Source organism: Marmota flaviventris, chromosome 9, assembly GCF_047511675.1.
Source record: "Marmota flaviventris isolate mMarFla1 chromosome 9, mMarFla1.hap1, whole genome shotgun sequence".
Taxonomy (NCBI): domain Eukaryota; kingdom Metazoa; phylum Chordata; class Mammalia; order Rodentia; family Sciuridae; genus Marmota; species Marmota flaviventris.
Genome location: NC_092506.1, coordinates 9,713,817 through 9,741,037, shown reverse-complemented (window position 1 = coordinate 9,741,037; position 27,221 = coordinate 9,713,817). Strand labels below are relative to the sequence as shown.

Genomic DNA, 27,221 nt, shown 5'->3' with positions numbered 1-27,221 from the left:
AGGCTTGAGCTCTTCCCTGGTCACTGAAGAACCCAGGGGTGATCATTACAAGACTAGGGTCCCTTCCATAGCTGTCAATACATTTTAGGGGAGGAGTCTTGTTGTGTTGCCTGTGAGATTCAGACTATCTTGTTTTCACTAGGAATGAAAGTATTCACAAAATAAAAGAATGTAAAGGTAAATAAAGGAATTTTAAAATGATAAATGATTGGGAAAGATTTTTTAAAATTTTGTGCTTCCCTGATTTTCCCAAAGACTCCTTTGGAGAATTACATGGTACCCAAGGATGACAGTAGAAACCATGAAAGCTGCCTTCCAAATACTAAAGGAATATTTGACTTTTAGTTCACAAGTTTTACTGAAATACATGGGCAGGTGTCTTTTTTTTAACCAAGGTTGGTGGGGAAAGGATCAGGTTGCTCTAAAGAATGCAGGAGATACCTGCTTTCTCCATGTCCTTTCTTGTTTGTATTTCTTTCATCATGTATTTTTTTCATATCTGTTCTAGTGGGAAAGGCTCAAGAAAAACAGAGCTGGAAGATCCCTCCATCAAAGTGACACACTTCTAAGGAATTTCATAAATTGGATACTAATCAAAAAGCAAGAAAAAGGAACAAATATAAAGATTACTCCAAGACACCATCAAAAATTAAAATAAATAGAAGCAAAAGAAATAACAATTCCCATTTATAATGATGAATCTAAATTATTGTAAACAAGATACTTTATGAACCATAAGAAGTTGAAAGAAACTGTAATTCTTTGAAACATGAGAGAATATTTGTATAGTGTAGACACCTAAAATGTTTCTGAATAGGGAGATGGAATTAGCTTTAAAACATTTTTCTTTCTGAATTTATAGAAAGAGTATTCTATGGAATAATTACAATGAAGAACCTGACACCCTTGAAAAAACTTGAAACTTAGTAGTTCCAAATACATATAAAAATTAATACCGGTATGTGAGTCAGCTTTCTGTCTCAGTAACAAAATACTTGAGTTAAATCAAGGGAATGACTTAAATCAAGGGAAAATTTATACTGGCAAATGGTTTCAGAAGTTTCTTTCCATGTTTGCTTTGCCCTGTTGCCTTGGGTCTATGGAAATGGAAAGTATATTGGGCAGTCCATGGTGGAACAACCTGCTCACCTCATTGAAGACAAGAAGAGAGAGGAAGTTATGAGGATCCCAATACTTCCTTCAAGGTCATGCTCCCACTGATTTAAATTCCTTCAACCAGGTACAAATTTCTGAAATATTTACCACCTTCCAATCATACCACCAGCTGGTGATAAAGCATTTCACAGATAACTTATTGGGGCACACTTCAGATCTAAACTTTAACATTCTGCCCCCATGCCAAAAATTTCATGTGTATCCCATAATGCAAAATGCACTGAGTTAATTTCCAAAGACTCCCTTCGTCTTAACAGTTCTAGCATCTCCAAGACCAAAGTCTCCCCTAAAAATCAGGGCACACTCTTAGCTGTGACTCCCTGTTTAAAAAGCTATATTCCAACAAATAACGTGGGACAGAGGCAGGAGACACATTCCCATTTCAAAGGGGGTAAATAGGTACATAGAAGGGACCAAAATTCATCAGGGTATAGATTAAATCCTGTAATTCCATGTATAGTATTTCAGACACAGGGTGTGATGTGAGATCAAAAGGACTGGAGCAGACCCACCCTGATGGACTGGATCAGGTCACGGATGGCACCTCCCATGGCAAGTGTTCTGTACTTCTGGACCCTCTAACTTCTCCACAGCAGCTTCACCTTCACTCTCAACAGTTTCACACATCACTATATCAAGGGATTTTTGCAGGGCTTCCAACCCCACCACACATCACCTGGCCTCCCAGACCTTCCTTTGAAATCTCAGTGGAAGCCTCTGTGACCCACAACTCTTCCCTTCTGCAAGCCTGTGAAACCAGCATCACCTAGTTGATGCCAAGTTTTGCTGCTAATGGGAGTTACACCTGAATGGACTTCAACCAAGCCTGCATATGCTTCTGAGTGCCTTCCCAGCTGATACCAGGAAACAAATCTCAGGACAGCAATTGTCTTGCTGGATGAGGGCACTTTGGGGCTTCCTTCTCAAAGCAGACTTTGAAACGAGTTTATATTTTTTATATCCTTGAGCCTGGAATTGATGGGGCCTTGCCAATTCCTGAGAAGTCCAAAGGCACCTTTCCTACTGTACTTGGTTTCTTTGGAATGTCTCTAATCTCTTGATCAACTTCTGTCTTCTTGGCCACTATTAATATGCTCCTTTGCTTGCCAAACTGTATGTTTTCATTTCTCTGCTGATTTAAACTTACTTCTTCTCACTGTAAACATGACTGAAGCAGCCAGTAATACCCATGAAAATGTTTGAAATTTGTGCTGCCTTGAAGTTTCCTCCATCATAGCAATTAGTCCATGATCTTTATTGAGCCTCTCAAACTTTCAGGGCATGGACAAAATGTAAATAATTTTTCTTTTTTTAGAACATAAGACGTATACCCCTTGACCAGTTTCCAAGACAGTTCTCATTTCTATCCAAAAACTCATCAGCATAGCCATTGCTGTCCACAGTTCTATCTGTATTCTGATCTTCTAAGCCCCATTGGAGTCACCTGTTAAGATTGTTTTTGAAAGTCTAGGGATTCTGTAACCCATTTCCCCAAAAATTTTCAAACTCTTTCCACAAACTTATTATAAAGGTTTCTGAACCATGTCACCTGGTATAGATACAACAACATGTACTCTTATTAGTACCAAATTCCTGTGATTGTCATCTTCAATAGTGAGATCAGTAGTTCCTAACACAAATTTCCTCTTGAAAATTTTCCCTGAAGGAGCTTTTCCTACTGAATAGAAACCAGATGGAGAGCAATTGAGCACCACCTTCCTGCTCCCAATTGCTAGGGAAGGACCTGCCCCTCCCTGCTTTCTGCCTTCTTGTTCTGCCATATGAACTCTTCTTCTGGCATGTGGTTTCACTCTGAAGCCATATGCATGAAGGGACACAAACTGAGGGACACTCACCAGAGTTGAAATTATTCAGTTGGAGTTCTCATTCTCCAAATCCATGAGATAAATAAAACTCTTTTCCTTATAAGTCATGCAGCCTCAGGCATTTGTGACATCAGTGGGAAAGAACCAATACATTTTCATGTCCCAAGGCCCAAATTATATACCATCACCCTTAACAGGTAATACATTCCAAAGGGTTTCATCTTCCACAAAGCAGTAACATGGCTTTCTTTTACTTGGACTGGGAAGTGTTTGAAAATCCCAAACCACTGAGTTAACACTTTACTACACAAAACTAGATCCTGAATATTGTTTTTCTATTTTGGGCTGAAACTACATAAGGTCAGAAAATGCTATAAGTTTCACTCTGATTTTATCATGGTGATGAAGATACATTTGGTAGACAGAATTAACTGATTTTGTCTGACTAGGGATTGTTTAATTTTTCAATGAATAAAAGAAAGAATTAAGGGCTCAACTCAAAGTATTTTATTAGGGTGACTACAAAGATTGGAGTTTAATTAACAAAGATATCAAGAAAATTCCCAAGAAAGGGAAGGTATATCAAATTCCTCAAGTAAGGGAAAGTGTATCAAAAGAAGATGAAATTATTGATTCCCTGAAAGTGTTCTAGATACTATTAACATCTATTTTTGTGCTCCCTTTCCTCCATACTTTTTGGTAAAGTCACGATTTCAAGAGGCCAATTGTAGTCTCTTTACTAAGCTTATAACAGAAGATCCCTTTATGACAGGTAGAGACAGTATAGATAATGAGCTAGGTTAGCTTATTTATGTGGTAAAATGAATAGTATCCGGTTGCCAGTTTTTTTTTTTTGTCCTCCAACAAACCACAAAGAATACTATCAAAGGGACAAAGTAAATATAAAATGAGATACCCCAAAGGTGAGCATAAAATTTTAGTCTGTAACTAAATGATTTTATATCATGAAGTTCTATTCTGAGGAAGTCAGGGCAGGAAGATTCATACTTCACTAGAACTCTAGAAGCAAAGATAAAAGGTCTCTGAACAGGCTTTAACAGTGTGACACTGCTTAATATATGCATTCATTATGCACAATGGACTCTATAATTTTATGATATTCATAACTGTGGTTATTAGTGAGATAGTGCTTAACTGTATTTCAGTATTTCAGAGTGGGGTGGCAGGCCTCATTAGATTATTTCATCAGCCACACAGATTTGCCTTATACCCAGAGCTTTAAATAATTCTGTGAACAGCAGGTAAACAATTTTAAGTTTTTAGTTAGCACCATCTTCAAAGATACTACCTGTTTACAAAGCCCTCTCACATTGGGTTTTTTATATGGCAACACCCAACTCTATTCTTAGAAGCCCCCAGTTTTCTAGTGAACAAAGGATGCCATTGGTGCCCCTTATCATTAGGCTCCTCTGCTGCCATTACTTTCATGACCACTATAGTGCCTCATTCCCCCATTGTGGCATCCTCAACCATTTTATAAAAACTACATGGCAATGTTGGGTAACACATGGTATCTGGTTGTGCATTCATCTCACTAATATGCTTAATTGTGATATTTTCACATCTGGATCATCCCTCACAATCACTAGAAGTAAATTCACATGCAGAAACATTTATTTTTATAATTCATTCAGCTGTATCAATCACCACCATTTTTATGTTTATTATTCCAAAAGGACCCATCCACAAAGTTATGTATCATCCCATTGTCCAATCTGAAAATTATTTCCAAATCCACTTAAAGTGAATTTCACCATCATGTGTATCCACAAGACACTAATCTTACAAAAAACAAACAAACAAAAAAACCTATAAGTAAATAGCAGAAAGATGAGTAGAATAGAGGGAAGGGAACAGGCAGAGGGAGGAGGGGAGGGAAAAGGGAAGTAGTGGGGACTGAATTAGAACAAATTATATTGCATACTGTTAAAATTATGTCAAAATAAATCCTAACTTTATATTTAATTTAAAAGAACCAATAAAAGGTGGGGTGTGTTGGTGCATGCCTGTAATCCCAGTATCTTGGGAGGCTGAGGCAGGAGGATCTCAAGTTGAAAGCCAGCCTCAGCAAAAGTGAGGCACTAAGCAACTCAGTAAGACTCTGTCTCTAGATAAATATGAATAATGGCTGGGGATGTGGCTCAGTGTTTAGTGCCCATGAATTCAATTCCTAGTACCCAAATGGAGAAAAATAAATAAATTAAAAAAAAATTTTCAGGCTGGGAATGTGGCTCAAGCGGTAGTGCGCTCACCTGGCATGTGTGCGGCCAGGGTTCGATCCTCAGCACCACATACAAACAAAGATGTTGTGTCCGCCAAAAAACTAAAAAATAAATATTGAAAAAAAATTTTTCTATTAAAACACTGATTCCTCCTAAAACTACAGTGAAATTGTGATGCCCTTGGGCACTGATCAATGATAGCCTTCTGTCTGGCACTATAATGCCAGGTCTCCCAGTAACTTGGGCATTACCCCAGCTCAGATAGCAAGGCATGGCTCCAGGTGTAGGGATCACTTGCGGGGGTTGAGCTATGCTCACCTATTCCTTTGTAATCCTACTCTCTTTGCCCTGTTTGGAAGAGAATGTTCCATGGAAACTCCCTTTGTGTGTTTCACCTTCTCTTGTTCTGCCTTTGGGCATGGCCTTCCTAGATGTCAGTCAACCTCCTGACAGCAGACATCATGAAGCTAGACTCAACCCCCTGAAACCTGACCCCTTGCCTCATTTGAGTGGCTTCTCCCCAATAAAATGGTTCAGCACATGCTCCTTTTTCCCTCTCTTTTCACAAACCCATAAAGTCAGAGGAGCCATCATAGGACCCAAAGAAAAAGATATTTCTCTGTCTCTGTGTGATTATTTTGTGCCAGCCCAGTTCATCTGCAGTGACCTTGAGTGTTTAGTCATGAGATGCAACATATAACAGCAGAATGCATTTAAATTCCTATTACAGATATACAGCAGAATTTTTCATATTTTTGATGGTATACAATGTAGAGTCACACCATCCATGTCTTCATACATGTACTTAGGGTAATGATTTCCATCTCATTCCACCATCTTTCTACTCCTATGACTCCTCACTTTCTTCCCTCCTCTTTGCCCTATCTAGAGTTCATCTAATTCTCCCATGATCCACCCAACCCCATTATAAATAAGCATCCTTAAATTTGAGAAAGCACTCTGCATTTGTTTTTTTGGGGATTGGCTAACTTCACTTAGCATTATATTCTCAACTCTATCCATTTACTTGAAAATTGCCACAATTGTAATCTCTTTTAATGCTGAATAATATTCCGTTGTGTATACATACCACATTTCTTTATCCATTCATCTACTGAAGGGCATCTAGGTTGGTTCCACAATTTAGCTATTGTGAATTGTGCTACTATAAACATTGATGTGGCTGTGTCCCTGCAGTATGCTGTTTGTAAATCCTTTGGGTATAGACTGAGGAGTGGGATAGCTGGGTCAAATGGTGGTTCCATTCCCGGTTTTCCAAGGAATCTCCATACTGCTTTCCATATTGGCTGCGCCAATTTTCAGTCCCATCAGCAATATATGAGTGTGCCTTTCCCCTCACATCCTTGCCAGCACTTATTGTTGTTTGTATTCTTAATAGCTGCCATCTGACTGGAGCAAGATGAAATCTTAGTTTTGATTTGCATTTCTCTAATTGCTACAGATGTTGAACTTTTTTTTAGGTATTTGTTGATTAATTGTATATCATCTTCTGAGAAGTGTCTTAAGTATCTTGGCCCATTTATTGATTGGGTTATTTGTTTTTTTGGTGTTAAGGTTTTTGAGTTCTTTATATATCCTAGAGATTAGTGCTCTATCTGATGTGCTTGTGGTAAAAATTTCCTCCCATTCTCTAGGCTCTCTATTCACCTCACTGATTGTTTCTATTGCTGAGAAAAGCTTGTTAGTTTGAATTCTTCCCATTTATTGATTCTTCATTTTAATTCTTGCACTAAAGGAGTCTTATTAAGGAAGTCCATGCCTAAGCCAACATAATGTAGATTTAGGCCTAGTTTTTCTCTGGTTTAATTCTTAGGTCATTGATACACTTTGAGGTGAGTTTTATGCATGGTGAGTGATAGGGGTTCAATTTTATTTTGTTGCATAAGGATTTCCAATTTTCCCAGCATCATTTCTTGAAGAGGCTATCTTTACTCCAGTGCATGTTTTTGGAGCCTTTGTCTAATATAAGATAACTGTAGTTATGTGGGTTTGTCTCTGTGTCCTCTATTCTGTACCATTGGTCTACAAGTCTATTTTGGTTCCAATACTGTGCTATTTTTGTTACTATTGCTTTGTAGTATAGTTTAAGTTCTGGTATAATGATGCCACCTTCTTTACTCTTTTTGCTAAGGATTGCTTTAGCTTTTCTGGGTCTCTTATTTCTCCAGATGAATTTAATGATTAATTTTTCTATTTCTATGAGGATTATCATTGGGAATTTGATTGAAATTCCATCAAATCTCCATAGTGTTTTGGTAGTATGGTCATTTTTACAATATTAATTCTGCATATTTAAGAACAAGGTAGATCTCTTCATCTTCTAAGGACTTCTTTAATTTCTTTCTTTAGGATTCTGTAGTTTTCATTGTAGAGGTCTTTTACCTCTTTTGTTAAGTTGATTCCCAAGTATTTTATTTTATTGAGGCTATTGTAAATGGGGTAGTTTTCCTCATTTCTCTTTCAGAGGATTCATTTGATGTACAGAAATCCCCTTGATTTATGGGTGTTGATTTTTATCCTGGTATTTTGTGGAATTCATCTACTAGTTCTAGAAGTTTTCTGGTAGAATTTTTGGTTCTTCTAGGTTCAGAATCATATCATTTGCTAATAGAATTAATTTGACTTCTTCTTTTCCTAGCCATATCTCCTTAATTTCTTTCACCTTTCTAATTTCTCTAGCCAGTGTTTCAAGAATTACATTAGATAGAAGTGGTGAAAGTAGGCATCCCTGTCTTCTTCCAGTTTTTAGAGGGGATGCTTTCAATTTTTTTTTGATTTAGAATGATGTTGGCCTGGGGCTTAGCATAGATAGCTTTTATGATGTTGAGATATATTCCTGTTATCCCTAGTTTTTCTAGTGTTTATAATATGAAGGGATGCTGTATTTTGTCAAATGTTTTCTTCTATGTCTACTGAGATGATCATATGATTCTTATTTTTAATTCTATTCATGTGATGAATTACATTTATTGATTTCTGTATTTTGAACCAAGCTTGCATCCCTGGGATGAACTTCACTTGATAATGGTGCGCTATATTTTTGACATATTTTGTATTTGATGGGCTAGAATTTCTTTGTTTGTTTGTTTTTTTATTAGTTGTTCAAAACATTACAATGCTCTTGATATATCATATTTCATACATTTGATTCAAGTGGGTTATGAACTCCCATTTTTACACCATATACAGATTGCAGAATCACATGGGTTACACATCCACGTTTATACATCTGCCATACTAGTGTCTGATGTGTTCTGCTGCCTTTCCTATCCTCTACTATCCCCCTCCCCTCCCCTCCCCTCCCATCGTCTCTCCCTACCCCATCTACTGTAATTCATTTCTCTCCCTTGTTTTTTTCTAACCCCAGTCCCCCCTTTTCTTAGAGAGAGAGAGTGAGAGAGAGAGAGAGAAAATTTTTTAATATTTATTTTTTAGCTTTTGGTGGACACAATATCTTTCTTTGTATGTGGTGCTGAGGATTGAACCCTGGCTGCACACATGCCAGGTGAGTGCGCTACCACTTGAGCCACATCCCCAGCCCAAGTCTATGTCTTTTGATTGGTGAGTTTACGCCATTAACATTCAGGGTTATTTTTGAGACATGATTTATATTCCCAGCCATTTTTTGTTTTTTGGTATTTAACGTGACTTGTTTTCTCCTCTGATTAGATTTTCCTTTAGTGTAATTCCTTTCTCTGCTGATTTTCATCATTGTTTTTCATTTCCTCTTCTTTTTTTTTTTTTTTTTTTTTAATTTTTTATTGTGGGTTGTTCAAAACATTACAAATTTCTTGACATATCATATTCCACACTTTGATTCAAGTGGGTTCATTTCCTCTTCTTGAAATACTTTGTTGAGGATGTTCTGTAGTGCAGGCTTTCTAGTTGTAAATTCTTGTAACTTTTGTTTATGGTGGAAGGTTTTTATTTTCTCCTCAAATCTAAAGCTTAATTTTGCTGGATATAAGATTCTTGGTTAGTATCCATTTTCTTTCAGAGCTTGGTATATATTTTCCACAATCTCCTGGCTTTGAGGGTCTGGGTTGAAAAATCTGCTGAGATATGAATTGTTCTTTCCTGATATGTGATCTGATTTCTCTCTCTTACAGCTTTTAAGATTCTATTATTATTCTGTAGCTAAGCATTTTCATTATAATGTGCCTTGGTGTAGATCTGTTGTAATTATGTACATTTGGTTTTCTGTAAGCCTCTGTATTTGGTTTTCCAATTTGTTCTTCATGCTTGAGAAAATTTCTTATATTATCTCATTTAGAGATTGTGCATTCCTTTGGTTTGAAAATTTGTGCCTTCCCCTATCCCAATAACTCCTAGATTTGGTCTTTTGATGCTGTTCTTGGATGTAGTTCATGGTTATTAGCAATTTGAGTTTTCTCTCTCTTTCTATTTGTTAGATTGGCTAAGGTTTTATCAATTTAATTGACTTTTTTCAAAGAACAAAGTTTTTCTTTTATCAATTTTTTGGATATTTTTTGCTTTTGATTTCATTGATTTCAGCTCTGATTTTGATTATTTCTTGTCTTCTACTGCTTTTGATGTTGATTTATTATAGGGCTTTGAGATATAATGTTAGGTTATTTATTTGTTGACTTTCTATACTTTTAAGGAATGAAGACTATTAGGACTGCTTTCATAGTGTCCTGTAAATTTTGATATGTTGTATCACTATTCTAATTTACCTGTATTTTTAAATTTTATCCCTGATTTCTTCTGCTATCTGTTTGTCATTCTATAACATATTATCTTATTTCCATGTGTTAAGTAGCTTCTATTTTTTATTTTATCATTGATTTCTAACTTTATTTTATTATGATGGGAACATATGCAAAGAATTACCTTTATTTTTTATATTTGCTAAGAGTTGCTGTATGGCCTATAAAATGGTATATTTTAGAGAAGGATATGTGTTCTGCTGAGAAGAAATTGATTCAGCCTTTGATGGATGAAATATTTTATGTATGTTTGTTAAGTCTAAATTTTAGATTATATTTTGCCATTCTATAGATTTTTAATTTAGTTTTTGTTTTGATGATCTATCCAGTGGTGAGAGAGGTGTGTTAAAAGCCACCCAGTATTATTGTGTTTTAGTTTACTTGATTCTTAAAATTGAGAATTTTTTTTTTTGATGTACATTGATGCTCCATTATTTGGGGCATAAATATTTATTATTATATTTTGTTGATGTATAATTCCTTTAAGCTGTATGAAATGTTCTTCTTTGTCCCTTCTAGTTAAGTTTGGCAAAGTTCACTTTATCTCTTATGAGCATATAAATCCTTTCTTGTCATGAGATTCATGTGTATGATGTGTTTTTCCCCATGTTTTTATGTTCATTTCATGAGTATTGTGAAGACTGCACATTGTTGGGTCTTGTTTTTTAATACAATCTGCTAGTCTATGTCTTTTGATTGATGAGTTTATGCTATTAACATTCATTACTATTATTGAGGTGAATTTTACTATCTGTCATGTTGATTTATTTCTGCTTTTGACTTTGAATTAGTTTCTCCATTGATTCACTGTTCTTTTAGTGTACTTCCTCCATTTGCTGGTTTTCATTTTTATTTTTGATTTTTTCTTCATGACCTCTCTTATTTAGAATGTTTTGTAGTGCTCTGAGAGCCTGGAGGAAGTTACCAGCTGGGGGAAGGACAATTTCTATACAGGGCATAAGGCAGAAAGCCACTGAGGAGGTGCCACAGTTTATTAAAGAGTAAACAAGGTGGTAGAAGGGAAGGTGTCTCATGAAAGAGATAGGGCAACCCTAACCAAGGAAATGATCTGGGATGGACTAAATATGGAACATAGAGATGCAATGGTACCAGTACGAAATGCCACACTGGATGACTGGATTTTGGCCACGCAGGATACAGGGACACAAGCAGCTCAATCCTCTCTGCTGGCCTCAGCCATGGCAGTTGCATAAAAGCAGGACTAAGGAAGTTTGTAAACAACTACTCAGAGACTGCAAAAAAGTGCTCCCTTTTTCCCATTGTCCCTTTACAACCTGCTGGAGTGAACCCCCAAGAGTTAAAATCTAGTGCTTTATGGCAAATGGATGTCACTCATTATGCACCTTTTGAAAAAATATGTATATTAAAGTAATCATTAATACCTATTCAGGCTGTGTAATGGCCCCAGCCTCCACAAGAAAAACCACCAAAAAGATCATCTCCCATCTACTTAAATATTTTGGAACTGTGGATGTTCCCATGTCTATTAAATCTGACAATGGAGCAGCCTATACTAGTAAGACATTTCAAGCAGTTTGCAATGGTTGGCACATACAGCACTTAACTGGGATCCCCTACATCCTTTAGACTCAAGGCATCATAGAAAGAACACACAAGGAATTTAAAGACCATGCTGCAAAATAGAGAGGGGAAACTATACCAAGTCCCCTCATGATGCCTTGAACAAAACCTTATTTGCCTTAAATTTTCTTTCAATTTCAAAATTTTCTACAGAAATAGTAGCTCATAAGCATTGGGCCCCACTCATGGGACCCTCCCATCCACCAATGGTCTCATGAAAGGATCCCATAACAAATGCATGGGATGGTCCAGGGCCCTTCCTAACCATGGGTGGAGGATTTACATATGTTAACAGGAGCCTCACTCCATCTGGGTGCCTGCCAGGAAGTCAAGCCCTGGACACCCAGAACCACCAACCAAGATGAAGGAACTAACTCTGGAGGAGAAACTTCACAAGCAAAGAATTCAACAATGCAAATGGACTCACATAAAGTAACCTGGAGTAACCTTAAAGGTCTTGTTGACTAAGCCACCAGATTAGCCCCTTTGCCTGGTGGCAACCCCATCCTTGGGCCTATGATGATGGTCATAGTGTGTGCAATGCTCACTGCTAACATTGAAGCCTCCCATCAGTTAAATTGGGCTTTGGTCACTAAGCCACCATTTTTAGCAGTGGCCAATTGGGAAGGAGCACTACCCAAGCTCTTTTACAATAATTCCAACATTATTGATCCTGAGTTATTCATCCAGGGGGTAAATGTGCCCTGGAATCCCAGCATTTCCATACCTACTCTTCCCATTTGTTTCTCCATAGTTGATAATAAGACCTACCATCAGGACAGTCCTCTCGGTTTGCTCTTGCCCATGAAACTATTGTAGATAACTATAACACATCATATGTTGCCTCTCTCTCTCTGACTTTAGAGTTCTAGTTAATGCTACCTATAGCCATAGACTCCCGAATGGAAAATGCAAGAAACTCTTGCTGCCAACATGCCCAACAATGCCTCTTGGAAAGCCCCCCTCAGATAATGATAGCATCCCATGGAATCAATGTGTCACTGCCATGCCTTATCTCCTTGATAAGAGGAATTTTTCCAGGGAAGAACATCTATTGCGCCTGGGCAGGCGCAACTCCTGGGAATGTAACTTATGTGCCCCCCACCCCCATCATATGGCTACTACAGTATCTACTACATGGAACAAGCTTTCACTAACAGTTTTGAAGGAAATAAATATGGCATGATGGATATAATGCCAATATTGCTAGCTGCTAGACGCATCAAATGGGCAGCAGTTGGCTGGATGAATGAGGCTATATTGAATTCAGACCCTGACCATGGATTTGCCTTTATGCCAAGTTATACCATACCTACTATGCAAAAGCTTGTGTTATACCACCCTTTGCCATGCTAATAATCAATGATACTGATGACATAAATATCACTCATACAGAGATCCCTTGTGCAGTCAATATATCCTGCTGGCTCACAAATTGTCTAACCCCTGATATGAAAGCTAAACATATATTTATCCTCAGCATGCTGCCAGCCACATTTGGCTACAATGAATATGTCCAGAGAATGAAGGAGTCTATGGGACATGGAGATGAAAAATCTTCTGAATAAGACCCAACACTGGATAAGGTGTGCAATTAGCTTCGTCATCACTGAAATTATTGCCCTGGTAGCCGCCATCACCACCACAGCCACTGCTACTTATTTGATCACTCAGAGTATCCAGACTACTCAGACTGTAAACAATTTGTCTACTGCCATGGCATAAATCTTTACTGTTCAAAATGACTTAAATAAACTCTCCTGAGATACTATTTTAGACATTCAGCAAGAACTAGACTTCCACCAGAAAAACAAACAAACAAACAGATATTCTGTATATGTTGCAAAGGCTCACTTGTGACCCTGAATTCCATAGTATTTGTGTCACCCTGAATATGCTGTATCTGAAAATGTTACCTTACATTTCTCCAATTTTTCTCAGTATATTAAGGGCATATGGGATGCAAACTATGTTATGACTATGTATGAACTTAATAAGGCAATTGTCAAAATCAGTGAGACTAAGGTGTTTATCATCACAACCTCTTCCTTCTTCTAGGGATTGACTAAACATTGGAAAAACCTGATAGCCAAATTAACTAATCCTTATAATGCTATTACTGGCCCTACTCTTTATAATAGTGATTTCTTTTCTTGTGTTGTAGATGCTTACATAACCATGTAAAGGCCAGAGGGGGGAGATTTGGGAACAAGTCATAGAGTATTGCATATGTGGCATAAGTTAAGGGTGTGTGAGTGGTAGGCCACTCTCCTTGTGCTAGGCATGTGAGTGGCAGGCTGCTAACCCCATAGGCACAGCCCTGGGCATGAGGCCATCTGTTGCAGTCCTTGCATTTACTCCATGGCCCACTCCTTGATTGGTTGCTGCAAGGATGGTTAGTAGAAATTGCATTGGTCACTGCCTGCATTCTGCTTGGCTACTACCTGGGTGTATATACATAGCATTGTGCAATAAAAGCAGACCTGCTTCCTGCTTGGTCTCCAGAGGTCTTTGTTAGCAATTCTGCAGCCACACTCTTCTCTACCCTGTACTGTGGACCTCCTTGCTGGATGAGAGAGAGTCCATGCAACAGAGATCATCATGGAAGAGGCTGACAGTTGAATGCTTCCCATAAAATTCTACAGGAATGTCAGCTCTCAAAACTTCTGTTTAAAAATGAATGCCCCCAGTGATCCACTTCTTTCAGCCAAGCCCTATCTGCCTAAGTTACCACCCAGTAGCCACTCACTATTAATCCATCAAATGATTGAACCCAGTGGTGAGGTTAGGGCACTCATAAACTCATTACAGCCCCTCTGAATGTTCCTTCATTGCCTAACATATAAACTTTTCTGGGGTATCTTGCATCCAAACCATAACACTTCACTGCATTAATTTAATTTGGGTGATTTTTTTTTACAACCTCTGTCAATCAAGATTTAGTACTAATCAAACCAAAAATCTCTCTCCATCTCTCCTAGAAAAATCAAACACTTCAATGAGTATTGCAAACTACATGTTCTCTAAAAAAATCACAAAGCATGTAGCAGAGTTACTCTGGTTTGTTTTCAGAGTATTTGCAGATCAATGTCCAATATTAACTGCAGTTCATTGCCCACAACAAGAATTTTCACAAAGTAGATCATTAACATATTTAATTGTAGGAAGCACCTCAGCAAAATCTCTCACTCAGTGATTGAAAGAAAATAGCCACCAAGTAACCTGAGGATGACTAGGGGATATTAGCTTCGTGGAATTGCCATAGAGGTGAAGAGGGGGCCATTAAGAAGAAAGTGAGGTCAGGGTCAACAGCCTTTGCTGTGTCACAGTGAGAGAGGATAGAACACTTTGTTCTTTGAACTCATCTGGATACAACGATTTTGTCTTCAGTTGGTGAGGGTCATTCAACCACTATGGCCTTTCAGGACCTCCTGGATCAAGTTGGTGGTCTGGGAAGGTTCCAGATAATTCAGATGGCTTTTCTTTTTACCTACAATGCCATGGCACAGACTCATACTTTATTGGAGAATTTCACTGCAGTCATCCTTGGTCATCGCTGCTGGGTCCACATACTCGATAATGCCACTGTCTCTGACAATGACATTGGGACCCTCAGCCAAGAAGCCCTCCTGAGGATCTCCATCCCACTAGACTCAAGCCTGAGGCCAGACAAATGTCATCGCTTCATCCACCCACAATGGCAGCTCCTTCATATGAATGGAACCTTCTCAAACATGAGTGAGGTGGACACGGAGCCCTGCATGGATGGGTGGGTATATGACCGGAGCTTGTTCCTCTCCACCACCGTGACTGAGGTAAAAGGCTTAATTTTCCACTCATAAGTATTTGACTTGGATGTGTGGAAACAATGAAAATAATGAACATGCTTTGAGCCTTTAATTGCTGTGTGAGTGCTGGTTCTTCTTTTCTTTTTTTCAGAAACTACTGTTTTTTTTTTTTTAAAAAGCAATTCAGGGAACATACTTAATATAATGATAAAAAACAAATAGGAGCCTACTGTCATGGTACTTTGATTCTTGTGAATATCACAGTTTAAGTAAGTAAATATGTGTCTTGTTAAAAATGTGATGCTAAATCAGTAACACCCTGCCTTGATTGCCAATTAGATATGTATGGTTGGTTGATCAAAACCTGGGTACACAGAATGAATTTCTAGAGTAATCATGTGGGAAAGTGTGCAGTGGTATTCAAGATTCAGTAAATTCTTCAAGATCTTTGAATGATGGTGGTCTGTGGCCAGATTTGAGAACTTCTTGGTATGGGTTAAAGTGATCATTAATGGAACCCATAGGTATAAGGCAGTCTTCCTAGATAAAATTATTTTACACAGAGAACAGGATGATATAATTGCAGTGTTTTTGAAAACAGAAGCTACAAAAAGAACACAGGGGCCTGACATAAAGAAAACTATAGGTCATGTGAAGGTGTTTTGTTATGCTGGTTTCTTTGTCTTCCAGTGGGATCTGGTATGTGAATCTCAGTCACTGAATTCAGTATCTAAATTCTTCTTCATGGCTGGAATGTTGATTGGAAACATTGTATATGGCACTTTGTCAGACAGGTGAGTGTCTCTGGTTCACAGATCTCTCTACCCCTGGGTACTATCATCAGCTTATGAATCATTTATGCATATGAAAAAATTATTACAAATTACACTGTCCTGGTTGTACCTTTGTTCCCAGGGATCTACAAACACAAATGCAAAATGTCATTCAGTGTGATGAATGCTGTTTATAAAAGACTTGAGTCCTGTGTGTAGAAAATTAGCATGAGATTTGGAGGTGTTTTACCAGAGGCTTTGGAGAGAAGATACCACAATATGGAGTCTGAAAGATTGCAAACAGTTAACAATGGGGACACAGAGGTGGATATGTCACCATATCAGATTCACATCAGATTCAGCCTGCTTGAATATGTAGACAGGAAAAAGACATTGTCAGTGCCATGCCAGGGCATCATGAAAATAAAATCTCAGTAGGTAAACTCAAAGGACTTCACTATGCTACATTATCCTAAAAATGTTTAAGAGTAAAAAGAGTGAAGTCCCAATGAAGCAAGGAAAAGTGCTTTTTCACATACAATGAATCTTCAATGGAATATTGGGAGATTTTTCTTTAGAATACATGGAAGCATCCCAACCTTTTCTTCTCAATAAGGGACACTATAGTATGTTACTTATATATCTGTAAATTCATATTTTACAAAATGAGACAGTTGGGTTTATGCACTTAATTTACATGTAATTTAAATGTGTTGTGCCTTTCTCTCCATGGTGTACTTACCACTCTATTTTTGGGATACATACATATTACTATCTGTACTTTTAGTTCACATTTCTAATTGCTACATAGTGCTCCACAGTGGAGATCTATAACAGTGTTCCTGAGCCACCTTTGGGGAATGGGCAAGCAGATTACCACCCAATGCTTGCCTTCCCAAACCTAAGAAAAGGTCAACTTTATATTTTCTTTTGCTGTGATAAATACATGTTATATTTTTACAAATATGTTTTGTTTCCAAGGTCAACAAATCCACTGAGCAGATAGGGACTCTTACCCAACCCATCAGCAATGTTGATGTACTGCTTCATAGCTGTTCCTATTACATCATGTTAGCCATAACTTGTGCAGTTCTAGAGTCTCAAGGGCTGACTTTAATATTTTATACACAACGTTGACTCTCCACTATCATAAGTGTATGGCTCAGTGCAAGAAATATTTATGGGGTATTAATATTTCTAACACTGCAGCATGTCTTATATAGCTTGAATTGGTGTTGAACTACTGGTAACAATTCAAGAAGCAGTTGTGAGGTCAAGCTATCTATTTTAAAAGAAGGAGAGTTGATTTGAGAATATCAGCTGTTGGTCCTTTATGGATATTTCATAGGTGTGAAGTGCTTTCTTTGTGCTAATTTTTACCACAGTTGTTATTGTTCCCACAATCTCATCTTACCCTTTTCCATAGATTTGGGAGGAGGTTACTTCTGACATGGTGTCTTCTCCAGCTGGCCGTTGCTGACACCTGTGCTACCTTTGCTCCCACCTTCCTGGTGTACTGTTCACTACGCTTCCTGGCTGGCATGTCCACCACGACCATCCTGACAAATGCTATTCTTCTCAGTAAGTCAGCACTGACTCTTGGACATTTACTGAGATTTGACTTTGACCTTGATATTCTGGCTTTGCTTGAAGTAATTATTCAGTGATGTTTTCTTTCAGTTGTAGAATGGACAAGTCCCAAATACCAAGCTATGGGAACAACAATGGCAGTGTGTGCTACTAGTTTCGGGAATATCCTACTGGGAAGCCTGGCTTTTGCTATTCGAAACTGGCATACTCTCCAGCTGGTTGTGTCTATACCGATGTTCTTCTTTTTTATTTCCTCAAGGTATGAGCTCCCTTTTGTCTTTCCCTTCTAAAACCATGGTATGGTAATGTACATGGCATCAGGACATAAAAATTTATTTCTTCTTGGTTCTACATGAGGATGTGCTCTCAGAACAAGTGTCTTGGTACAATTTGAGAAGCAGAGCAAGTAGGATGATCAGATGAAATTGAGGACATTGAAAATCTTTCAATTCATGATAACTAGTAAATATTTTTTGTGAAATATTATCCCAAGCTTTGCAAGTGATATACTGAAAATTATTCACTGTTCATGTGAGTTTCTCTTTAACTGTTATATACTGTATTTACTAATAGGTAAAATACAAGATATCCTGTTATATTCATATCATAGATAAACAACAAATAATGTTTTAGGCATGGGATTCAGTTTTTAAAATATGATACACTATTTGGAATTCAAGTCAACTATGCTTACTCTAATTATATTTACTAAAAAAGAACCATGAAAACAAAATATCAATGAATCCTTACCTGAAGTTCTGGGACTGTCAGCTTATCCTTGATGTAAGCCTCATTTTGTAATGTGTAGAAAGAATTATTGCAAACATATTTTCCTTTGGAGATTGGTAACTCAGAAGGATCCAGAGTGTCAGAGTAGGTCCTCAAGAGTTTGCAGTGACAAACTGAAGTAGGTGAAGGATGGGAAAGAGCAGGGAGCAACTTAGTGTACCAATAACCAGGAGAAAACAAAAATGAGTAATTTTCAGGACAGAAAGAGAAATAATAAAGGCAGTGGAAGAGTCAGGAATGTAATCACTCAGTGGCAAGAAGGGAAGCATTTCTCAAGAAGCCAAAAGTCTTTCTACCACCTAGCTCAAGAAAAACAGACACTGACCAATATATCCACAATCAGAACAGATAATAAATTCAGGAAAGCTGAGCTGTGTTTACTCAGGAGAATGTTTTAGATGTGTCTGGCTGGAGAGTGAACCACCACTCCCCGAAAAGGTCTTGGAGCCTTCCAGCAGAGGTGTTTGGATCAGGGAAGCCCTGACAGCTTAAAGGAACTTGTTAATTATCCTTCCTGATTCCCCAATTGGGAGTTCCTGAATTTTATCCTTGTTTTTAAGATAGCATTTTCTGTTTTATTTGTCTTCTTTCTCCCTCTTTTTTCTTCATTTTTGTTTTTCACTTGGTCCACATGCATTTTGAATATCTGTGAGTGTCCATACTGAGAGCTGATTTGGGCAACAAAGAGAGAATACTCTTTTATGAGAATACAGTGTGGGGTTAAACTCAGAGTGACTAGTCAATCAGTCTGCAGAGTGGAGAAGAACAAAGAGGACTTCCCTTTGAAATTGACAGCATAATCTCTGAGTGAAATGTGTGAGTGATTGGAGGGGACTGGAATAGATTATGATGGGATAATAGGAACATAGCTCAATATTGTAAAAGGGAAACATCATTCTAAATGGAGAAAAATTGAAAAGCATTCCCTCTTTCACCACTTATATTTAACATAGTCCTTGAAACTGTAATTGGATACTTAATGATACATTTTTACAGATTTTAGGGTTAAAAGGAACTAATCTAATCTCCAGGGTTTCAGGATCTGGTAAAAAAAGTCTACCCTTCAGGGTAAATTTGGTTCCTCTCATTGATATTATCTTGGGCCTGCATTTCTCCTGCAGTTAACATCTTGGAAATGAAAGGTGGTTAAAATCTTGGAAATAAAAGATAGTTTGCTGAGGAATGTGACATATCCTGTCCACTTTGGCCAGATAGTGCTCCAGATAAATTGCTTCTTGTAAAAGAAAGTATGTCAAGTTCCCACCATTTTCATCAGTCTGTCCCCTAACAATACCACCATACAAAGCTCTAAAGTTTGGAGCAGAGATAAACTCCAATCACCAGAAATTTCCATTTTAAACTCTATAATCTCCACCCTGGGAACACCACTGACAGTTCTCCCTCTTTCACTGACAGTTCTACCTTAGACTGATGAGAAGAAAAGATGAGAGCTATTTCAACCAGTTTTGGTTCCAGGACAATCTAGCTGGAAGCCTTGTGAGCAACACAGAAAAGGAAGAGTTTATCTATTTCTTGCTCTATCTAGGGGGGAGAGAGTCCAGGAAGTAATGGAAAGAAGATCAGTCTGTCATAGGCAGAGAACACCTATCCTTGTCAAATTTTGACCCTCTCCACAGAGAATATTTTTTCAGGTTTCATGAAAATGTTTATGTGTGTGTGTGTTTGTGTGTTTATTTGCTGATAGTTTTATGAATATACACGCACATATATTTGCTTCTTTTTCCTTTTTTATGTTCATCATTTTAAAAAATGTCCATTTGTTATTTTCCTCTGTTTTATTTTTTGAGGATTAATATTTGTATTTGTTTTGTTCAGTCTTTCTTTTTATGTTTTTGTTTCATTGTTACTCTTTCCTTTTTTCTTCATCTAATATCCAGATGATCTTGCTCTATGTTATTTTTTGTTCTCTTTTCTATGTTTTTCTTTTACACCTACTTTAGCCCTCACATGCTATCTTGTTTCCTTCTCTCTGCTTAATGTACTGATTATTCCAAACTTTCTTCTTGTTCCATTTTATTTCCTTTAAATAAAATGTATTCTTATCACCATTTAGAACTATTTAGTTCACAAAATTTTCACCCCTGCTACTTTTACTGTTGTGTTTATTAGTAGTATGGATTTCACAGATAACACTTACTCTTTACTTTAATACAAAGAGTAAAGGAGATGAAATCCTCAATCTGATAATTAGGTCCTAAGTAGGAATGGCTGGAGGTAGGGACTCAGGTGCCACTCCTGAATTACTGCTCCCTAAGCACAAACACAGAAAATAACACAAAGACTGTGGACAAAGCATCTCAATATAATTTTCCTATACCCTTTTAGAATATACAAAGTTGTTAAATCCAGAAAAAAACTCATGGAGGTGTAAACCATGAACCCTGCTATATACAACCAATTTCCATCTATAGAAGGATGTGAGACCTACAGAAAAGTGTAATTCTGAAACCACTAATCAATGCACTTGATATAAAGTACACAAATTACACTACAATAGAACTGGTAGGGATACTCTACTGCAAATCTCTACTGGAAGTACATAGAATAGTTCACAACAAATGGATATTACAGAACCCCCTTTCAGGAGAATGCTGTGACTTAAAAAGGCAAATGCATAAGTGTAGAAGGAAAATCTACTTCAATAGATGAAAAAATCCAACATAGGAATATAAGAAATACCAAAAAACAGGATAACATGACACCCTTAAAGTTCGTAATTCACCAGCAAATTATCCCAATGATACTAAAGTGAACAAAATACCATATAAATAATTCAAAAGAATAATTATAAAAATGATCAATGAATTATGCAAGAACACAAAAAAATAACTGAATGAATTGAGGAAGGCAGTACAAGATATGAATGATAAATTTAGCAAAGAGATAGAGATATTTAGAAAGAACCAAACCAAAATCTTGGAAATGAAAGGCACCTTAAATCATATAAAACATTCATATGAAAGTTTCCCCAATGGAGTTGATTATGTAGATGACAGAATCTCAGAATTGGGAGAAAAAATGTCCCACCTCAAACACTCAGATAGTATTAAGGAAAATAAAAAGGAACCATGAACAGAATGTACAAGAATTCTGAGACATTATCAGAGCAAATTTAAGACTTATTTGAATTGGGGAGTGTTTTCAGATGCAGGTTAATGACATGGAGAAACTCTTAAGGGAAACATTAATAGAAGAATTTCCAAATCTTGGAAATGAGTTGGACATTCAGATACAGAATGCATTCAGAACCCCAAATAGACATGATCAAAATAGAATATCTCCACAACATGTTATAATTAAAAGGCCTAAAATATAAAGAAAGAATAAAATTTTCAAATCCTCAAGAAAAAATCATCAGGTCACTTCCAATTTCTTACCATAAAAGCTAATATCCAGAATGACTTTGAACTGAACAATGTTAAATAAAATACTTGTTCACCGAGATTGTGATATCTTAAGAAAGCTATTATTCAGAATTTTAAAAAATTAAAATCTTTCAAGATAAGCAAAAAATAATTCATAATTTCCAAGAGAGAACTACAAAAATACTTAAATGGTACATAAACAGAAGTCAGAAGCAAACTTAGGAGCTCAAAATGGACAAATCTCATTTAAAGAACAGCTAAGAAAATGAGAAATAAGATCAAATTACATATAGAAAAAAATTGCAGAAATTAATAAACACCTCTGTACAACACCATTGAATGTAAGAGGTCTCAACTTTCTAAGTAAAAGATAAATATTGTCAGAATGGTTAACAAGACAAGACCCATCTATATGTTGTTGGCAAGAGACTCACTTTATAGGAAAAGATAGCAATATGCTTAAAGAGAAAGGATGAAAAAGTATATTCTATTCAAATTGAGTCCCTAAACAAGTCAAAGTAGCAATGCTCATATCCAACAAATCAGACTTCAAACAAAAATTATCAGAAGAGAAAGGAGGTCATTTAAAACAGGTCAAATTATTTCAATAAAAGATATAATGATAATAAATATTTATGCCCCAAATACCAGTGTGCCTCACTGTAAAAAACAGACACTACTAGACTTTAAGAATCAGATAGACCCTAATATAAAAAAAATACTGGGTGATTTTAACACACCTCTCTTTCCAATTGATAAATCTCTGGAATCAACTCATCAAAGCCTCTTTAGACCTAAAAAATATTGTATAAGTAGAATGGACTTACCAGACATCAATAGAATATTTCATACAAAAACACACTTTAACTTTAACTTTCTCCTCAAGTACTCAATGTACTTTCTATAAAATATTCCATATTTTAGGCTACAGAGTCACTCTTAAAAATACAAAAATATCAATATAATTACTTCATCTTATTACATCATAGTGGAATAAAATTAGAAATAAACACCAAGAAAAACTACAGAAAATATGAAAACACACAGATAGTAAATACTACACTGTCAAATGATAAGTGGGTCATAGAAGAAAACAAGGGGGAAATTTAAAGATTCCTAGAATGAAATGAGAATAGATATAAAGAATATCAGATCATCTGGGACAATATGAAGGGAGTTATAAGACAAAGTTTATAGCTCTAATTGCCTCAAAACGAACATCTGAAAGATCCCAAACAATCCAATGATGCATCCCACAGTACTGGAAAAACAAGAACAAACCCATTGCAAAACCCATAGAAGAGAGGAAATACTATCAGAGCCAATCCAATAAAAAAGAAAATAAAAAGTATTGATGAGATTAATAATTGATTCTTTGAAAAGATAAACAAAATGATAAACCCTGAGCCAAGCTAGCCAAAATAAAGAAAATAGACACCAATTAATAAAATCAGACAGAAAAAGAAGATATTACCAAAGACATCACATAAATACAGAGGATCATTAGGTACAATTTTGAAAACTTACACTCCAAGTAATTGAAAAATCTATAAAAAAATGGATACATTTTTAGACACATATAGCCTGCCACAATTGAATCAAGAACATACAAAAAACCCAAACAGATCAATAACAACTAAAATATGAGACAGTAATAAAAATTTTTCCAACAAAGAAAAGTTTAGGACCACATGGGAATTCATATGAAATCTACTAGACTTTTTTTTTTAAAAATGCCAAGCTCCTCAAATTATTTCATAAAGTAGATATGGGTGAAACACTACCAAGTTTATTCTATGAAGTCAATGTCACCCTGATAACAAAACCAAAGAACAACGCATAAATGAATGAAAATTACAGACCAATATTCCAGATAAACATAGAGACAATAATCTTCAAAGCATATTAGCAAATTGAATTCAAGAACACATTCAGAAGATTGTACTCATGAACAAGTTGACTTAATTCCAGGAATGAAATGATGGTTCATATAGGCAAATCAATAAGTCTAATCTACCACAGAGAATTAAGGACAGTCATCTCAATAGATGCAGAGCAATCTTTGACAAAATTCAGCACCCATTCATGATAAAACACTAAAGTATTGACAGAAGAAATTTATCTCAACACCACAAAGCCTACATATAAATAATCCAAATGTAAAATCATACCTAGTGGAGAAAAATAGAAAGCATTTTCTCTAAAATAAAGAAGAAGGCAAGGATGGCCACTCCCATAACTCATATTTGGTATAGCTCTTGAAACTATTCAGGTCAGTTAGGAAAAAGGAGGAAATAATAGAAATGCAAACAGGAAAAGAAGTAGTTGAATTTTCATTGTCTGAAGATTAACATAATGCTGTATTTTGAAGATTGAAAAACTTCACTTGAAAACATCTAGATCTAATAAAAGAATTCAGCGAAGCTTCTGGAAAATAAATCAGTATTTAGAAAATCCTAAACACTAATAATGACTTTGTTAAAAGAGATCAGGAAAACAAATCCATTTTCTATAGGCTCAAAAACAAAGCAAAATGAAAAAATTCTTAGAATTAGGCTGGGTGCAGTAGTGCATGTTTATAATCTTAGTTGATTTGGGAGTCTGAAATAGAATAGTCAAAGGTTATAGGTCAGCCTAGGCAACTTAGTGAGACCCTGTCTCAAAAGAAAATAAAAAATGATAGGGATAATGTTCAGTGGTAGATCATGCCTAAGTAAAATCTCTATTATTCCCCCCACCAAAACAAACAACTAAACAACAACAACAAAACCCAACATCTGAATAATTAATAGAATTAGATTTCTATTCTTCACCCTGCACAAAATTCAACTCAAAATGGATCAAAGACCCTAGAATTAGAACAAAAATTGTGCAGATGACAGATGAAAACCTATGGTTAACCCTCAATCTATTGATATAGGCATAGATTTTCTTAATAAGATTCATGAAGCTCATCAAAGGAAACCAAAAAACAATAAGTGGGATGGCATCCAATTAAAAAGCACCTGAACAGCAAAATAAACAATTTAACATGAATAAAGAGTCCACAGAATGGGAGAAAATCTTTGCTGCATCTTCTAATAGGGGACAAATATCCACAATGTACAAAAAATCTAGAAAACAACAAAACAAACAAACAAACAAACAAACAAACAAAAAACAGTGACTAAATGAGTCAGTGATATAAGAAAATATTTCTCAAGATATAAATACAAATGGCCAACATATATGTTTAAATTTTTTGTACATCTTTAGACATCAGGGAAATGAACATCAAAAATACATAAGGATTTCATCTTAGTTCAATTCAAAATGCAAACATCAAGAATGAAAATAATGATAAGCACTGGAAATTATTTCTGTGAATGGGTGCATTTATACATTGTTGTTGGGTCTGCAAGGTCATAGAATGACTATGGAAATTAGTATGGAGATTCTTCAAAAACTAGAAATTAAACCACAATATGATTCAGCTCTCACAAGTCATTGGATTTACCCCAAATTACTAAAATCAGCATTCTACATGATACATGCATATCAATATTCATTGCCATGAAATTCACAATAGCCAAGTTATTAAACCAGTCAACTGATGAGTGTATAAAGAAAATGTGGTTTATATACACAATGAAGCTTCACTCAACTCATAAAGAGTAAAATTATGTCATTTTTTTGGTAAGTGGATGAAACTGGGAAACATCATGCTATGTTAAATATGCCAACCTCAGAAAGTCAAGTGTCATGTTTTCTCTTAGATGTGGAAGATAAAGACCATGAAAGGGAAAAAATGCTGGGGAAATATGAAAATAGAAGACAGACCAGTACATTAAAGAAAAGGGACCTATGGCTTAGAGGAAGGAAGGTATTAGCCAGTAAAATTGAATGAGAGTCATTTCAATTATACTGTTATGTTTTATGGATGTATGAGCATGTTTTTATTCTTTTTAGTTATATGTGACAGTAGAATGTATTTTGACATATCATTCATATATGGAGTACAACTATCATTTTTGTGGTTGTACATGATGTGGAGTTACAAATGTAGTGAATTCATATATGCACATATAAAAAGTATGTCTGATTCATTCTACTGTTTTCCCCATTCCCATCTATCCCCATTCCTCCCTCCCCACCACCAATTATGTGTCACCATTCACATACCAGACAGAACATTTGTCCTTTGGTTCTTTCAGAACTGACATATTTCATTAGCATCATTGTCCCCAGTTCCATCCATTTACCAGAAACTGCCATAATTTTATTCTTCTTTATGTAAGGGTAATATTCCATTTTGTATATGTACTACATTTTCTTTGTGCATTCATCTATTAAAGGGCATCCAGGGTGGTTCCATAGCTGAGCTATTGTGAATTCAGGTGCTTTGAAAATTGATGTGGCCATGTCTCTATAGGATGCTTATTTTTCCTTTGAGTATATTCCAAGGAGTGGGATAACTTGGTCAAATGGTGGCTCTATTCCAAGATTTTGGAGAAATTTTCTAGACTGCTGTGCAGAGTGGTGGCACCAATTTGCAGCCCTACCAGCAATGTAGGAGTGAACCTTTATTCTTACATCCTTGCCAATATTTATTGTCACTTGTATAAATGATAATTGTCATTCTGACTAGAGTAAGATAAAATCTCAGTGTAGTTTTGTTTTGCATCTTTTTAATTGCTAGAGATGTTGTGCACTTTTTAATATATTTTTGAGCATTCATATTTTTTCTTCTGTCAAGTGTTTATTCACTTCTGTAGCACATTTATTGATTGGGTTGTAACTTTATTTTTTCTCTGGTGTTAAGTTTTTGAGTTCTTTATATATCCTGGAGATTAATGCAATATCTGAGGTGCAGATATTCAAAGATTTTTCTCCCACTTTATAGTGTCTCCCTTCATGTTATTGATTGTTTCCTTTTCTGTGAAGAAATGTTTAGTTTGACAGAGAAAAATTGAAGGCATTCCCTCTAAAATCTGGAACAAGACAGGGACGCCCACTTTCACCACTTCTATTCAACATAGTTCTTGAAACACTGGTCAGAGCAATTAGACAGATGAAAGAAATTAAAGGAATAAGTGTATGAAAAGAAGAACTTAAACTAGCACTATTTGCTGATGATATGATTCTATATCTGGAAGACCCAAAACACTTCACCAGAAAACTGCTAGAACTAGTAAATGAATTCAGCAAAGTAGCAGGATATAAAATCAACACCCATAAATAAAAGGAATTTCTGTATATCAGTGACAAATCCTCTGAGAAGAAAATGAAGAAAACTACCCCATTTACAATATCCTCAA

The 27,221-nt window shown here is 36.2% G+C and overlaps 1 protein-coding gene across 1 annotated transcript in view; it reads left to right on the top strand.

Annotated features, from left to right (window-relative positions):
* The first annotated feature begins 15,011 nt into the window (after positions 1–15,011).
* Positions 15,012–27,221, top strand: part of LOC114100046 (organic anion transporter 7-like) — a 47,342-nt gene continuing 35,132 nt past the window's right edge. Inside the window, exons 1-4 of the mRNA XM_027944651.2 lie at positions 15,012–15,413; positions 16,077–16,180; positions 17,586–17,740; positions 17,840–18,008. Coding sequence (XP_027800452.2) covers positions 15,012–15,413; positions 16,077–16,180; positions 17,586–17,740; positions 17,840–18,008 — 830 coding nt within the window. The remainder of the gene's footprint in view (positions 15,414–16,076; positions 16,181–17,585; positions 17,741–17,839; positions 18,009–27,221) is intronic.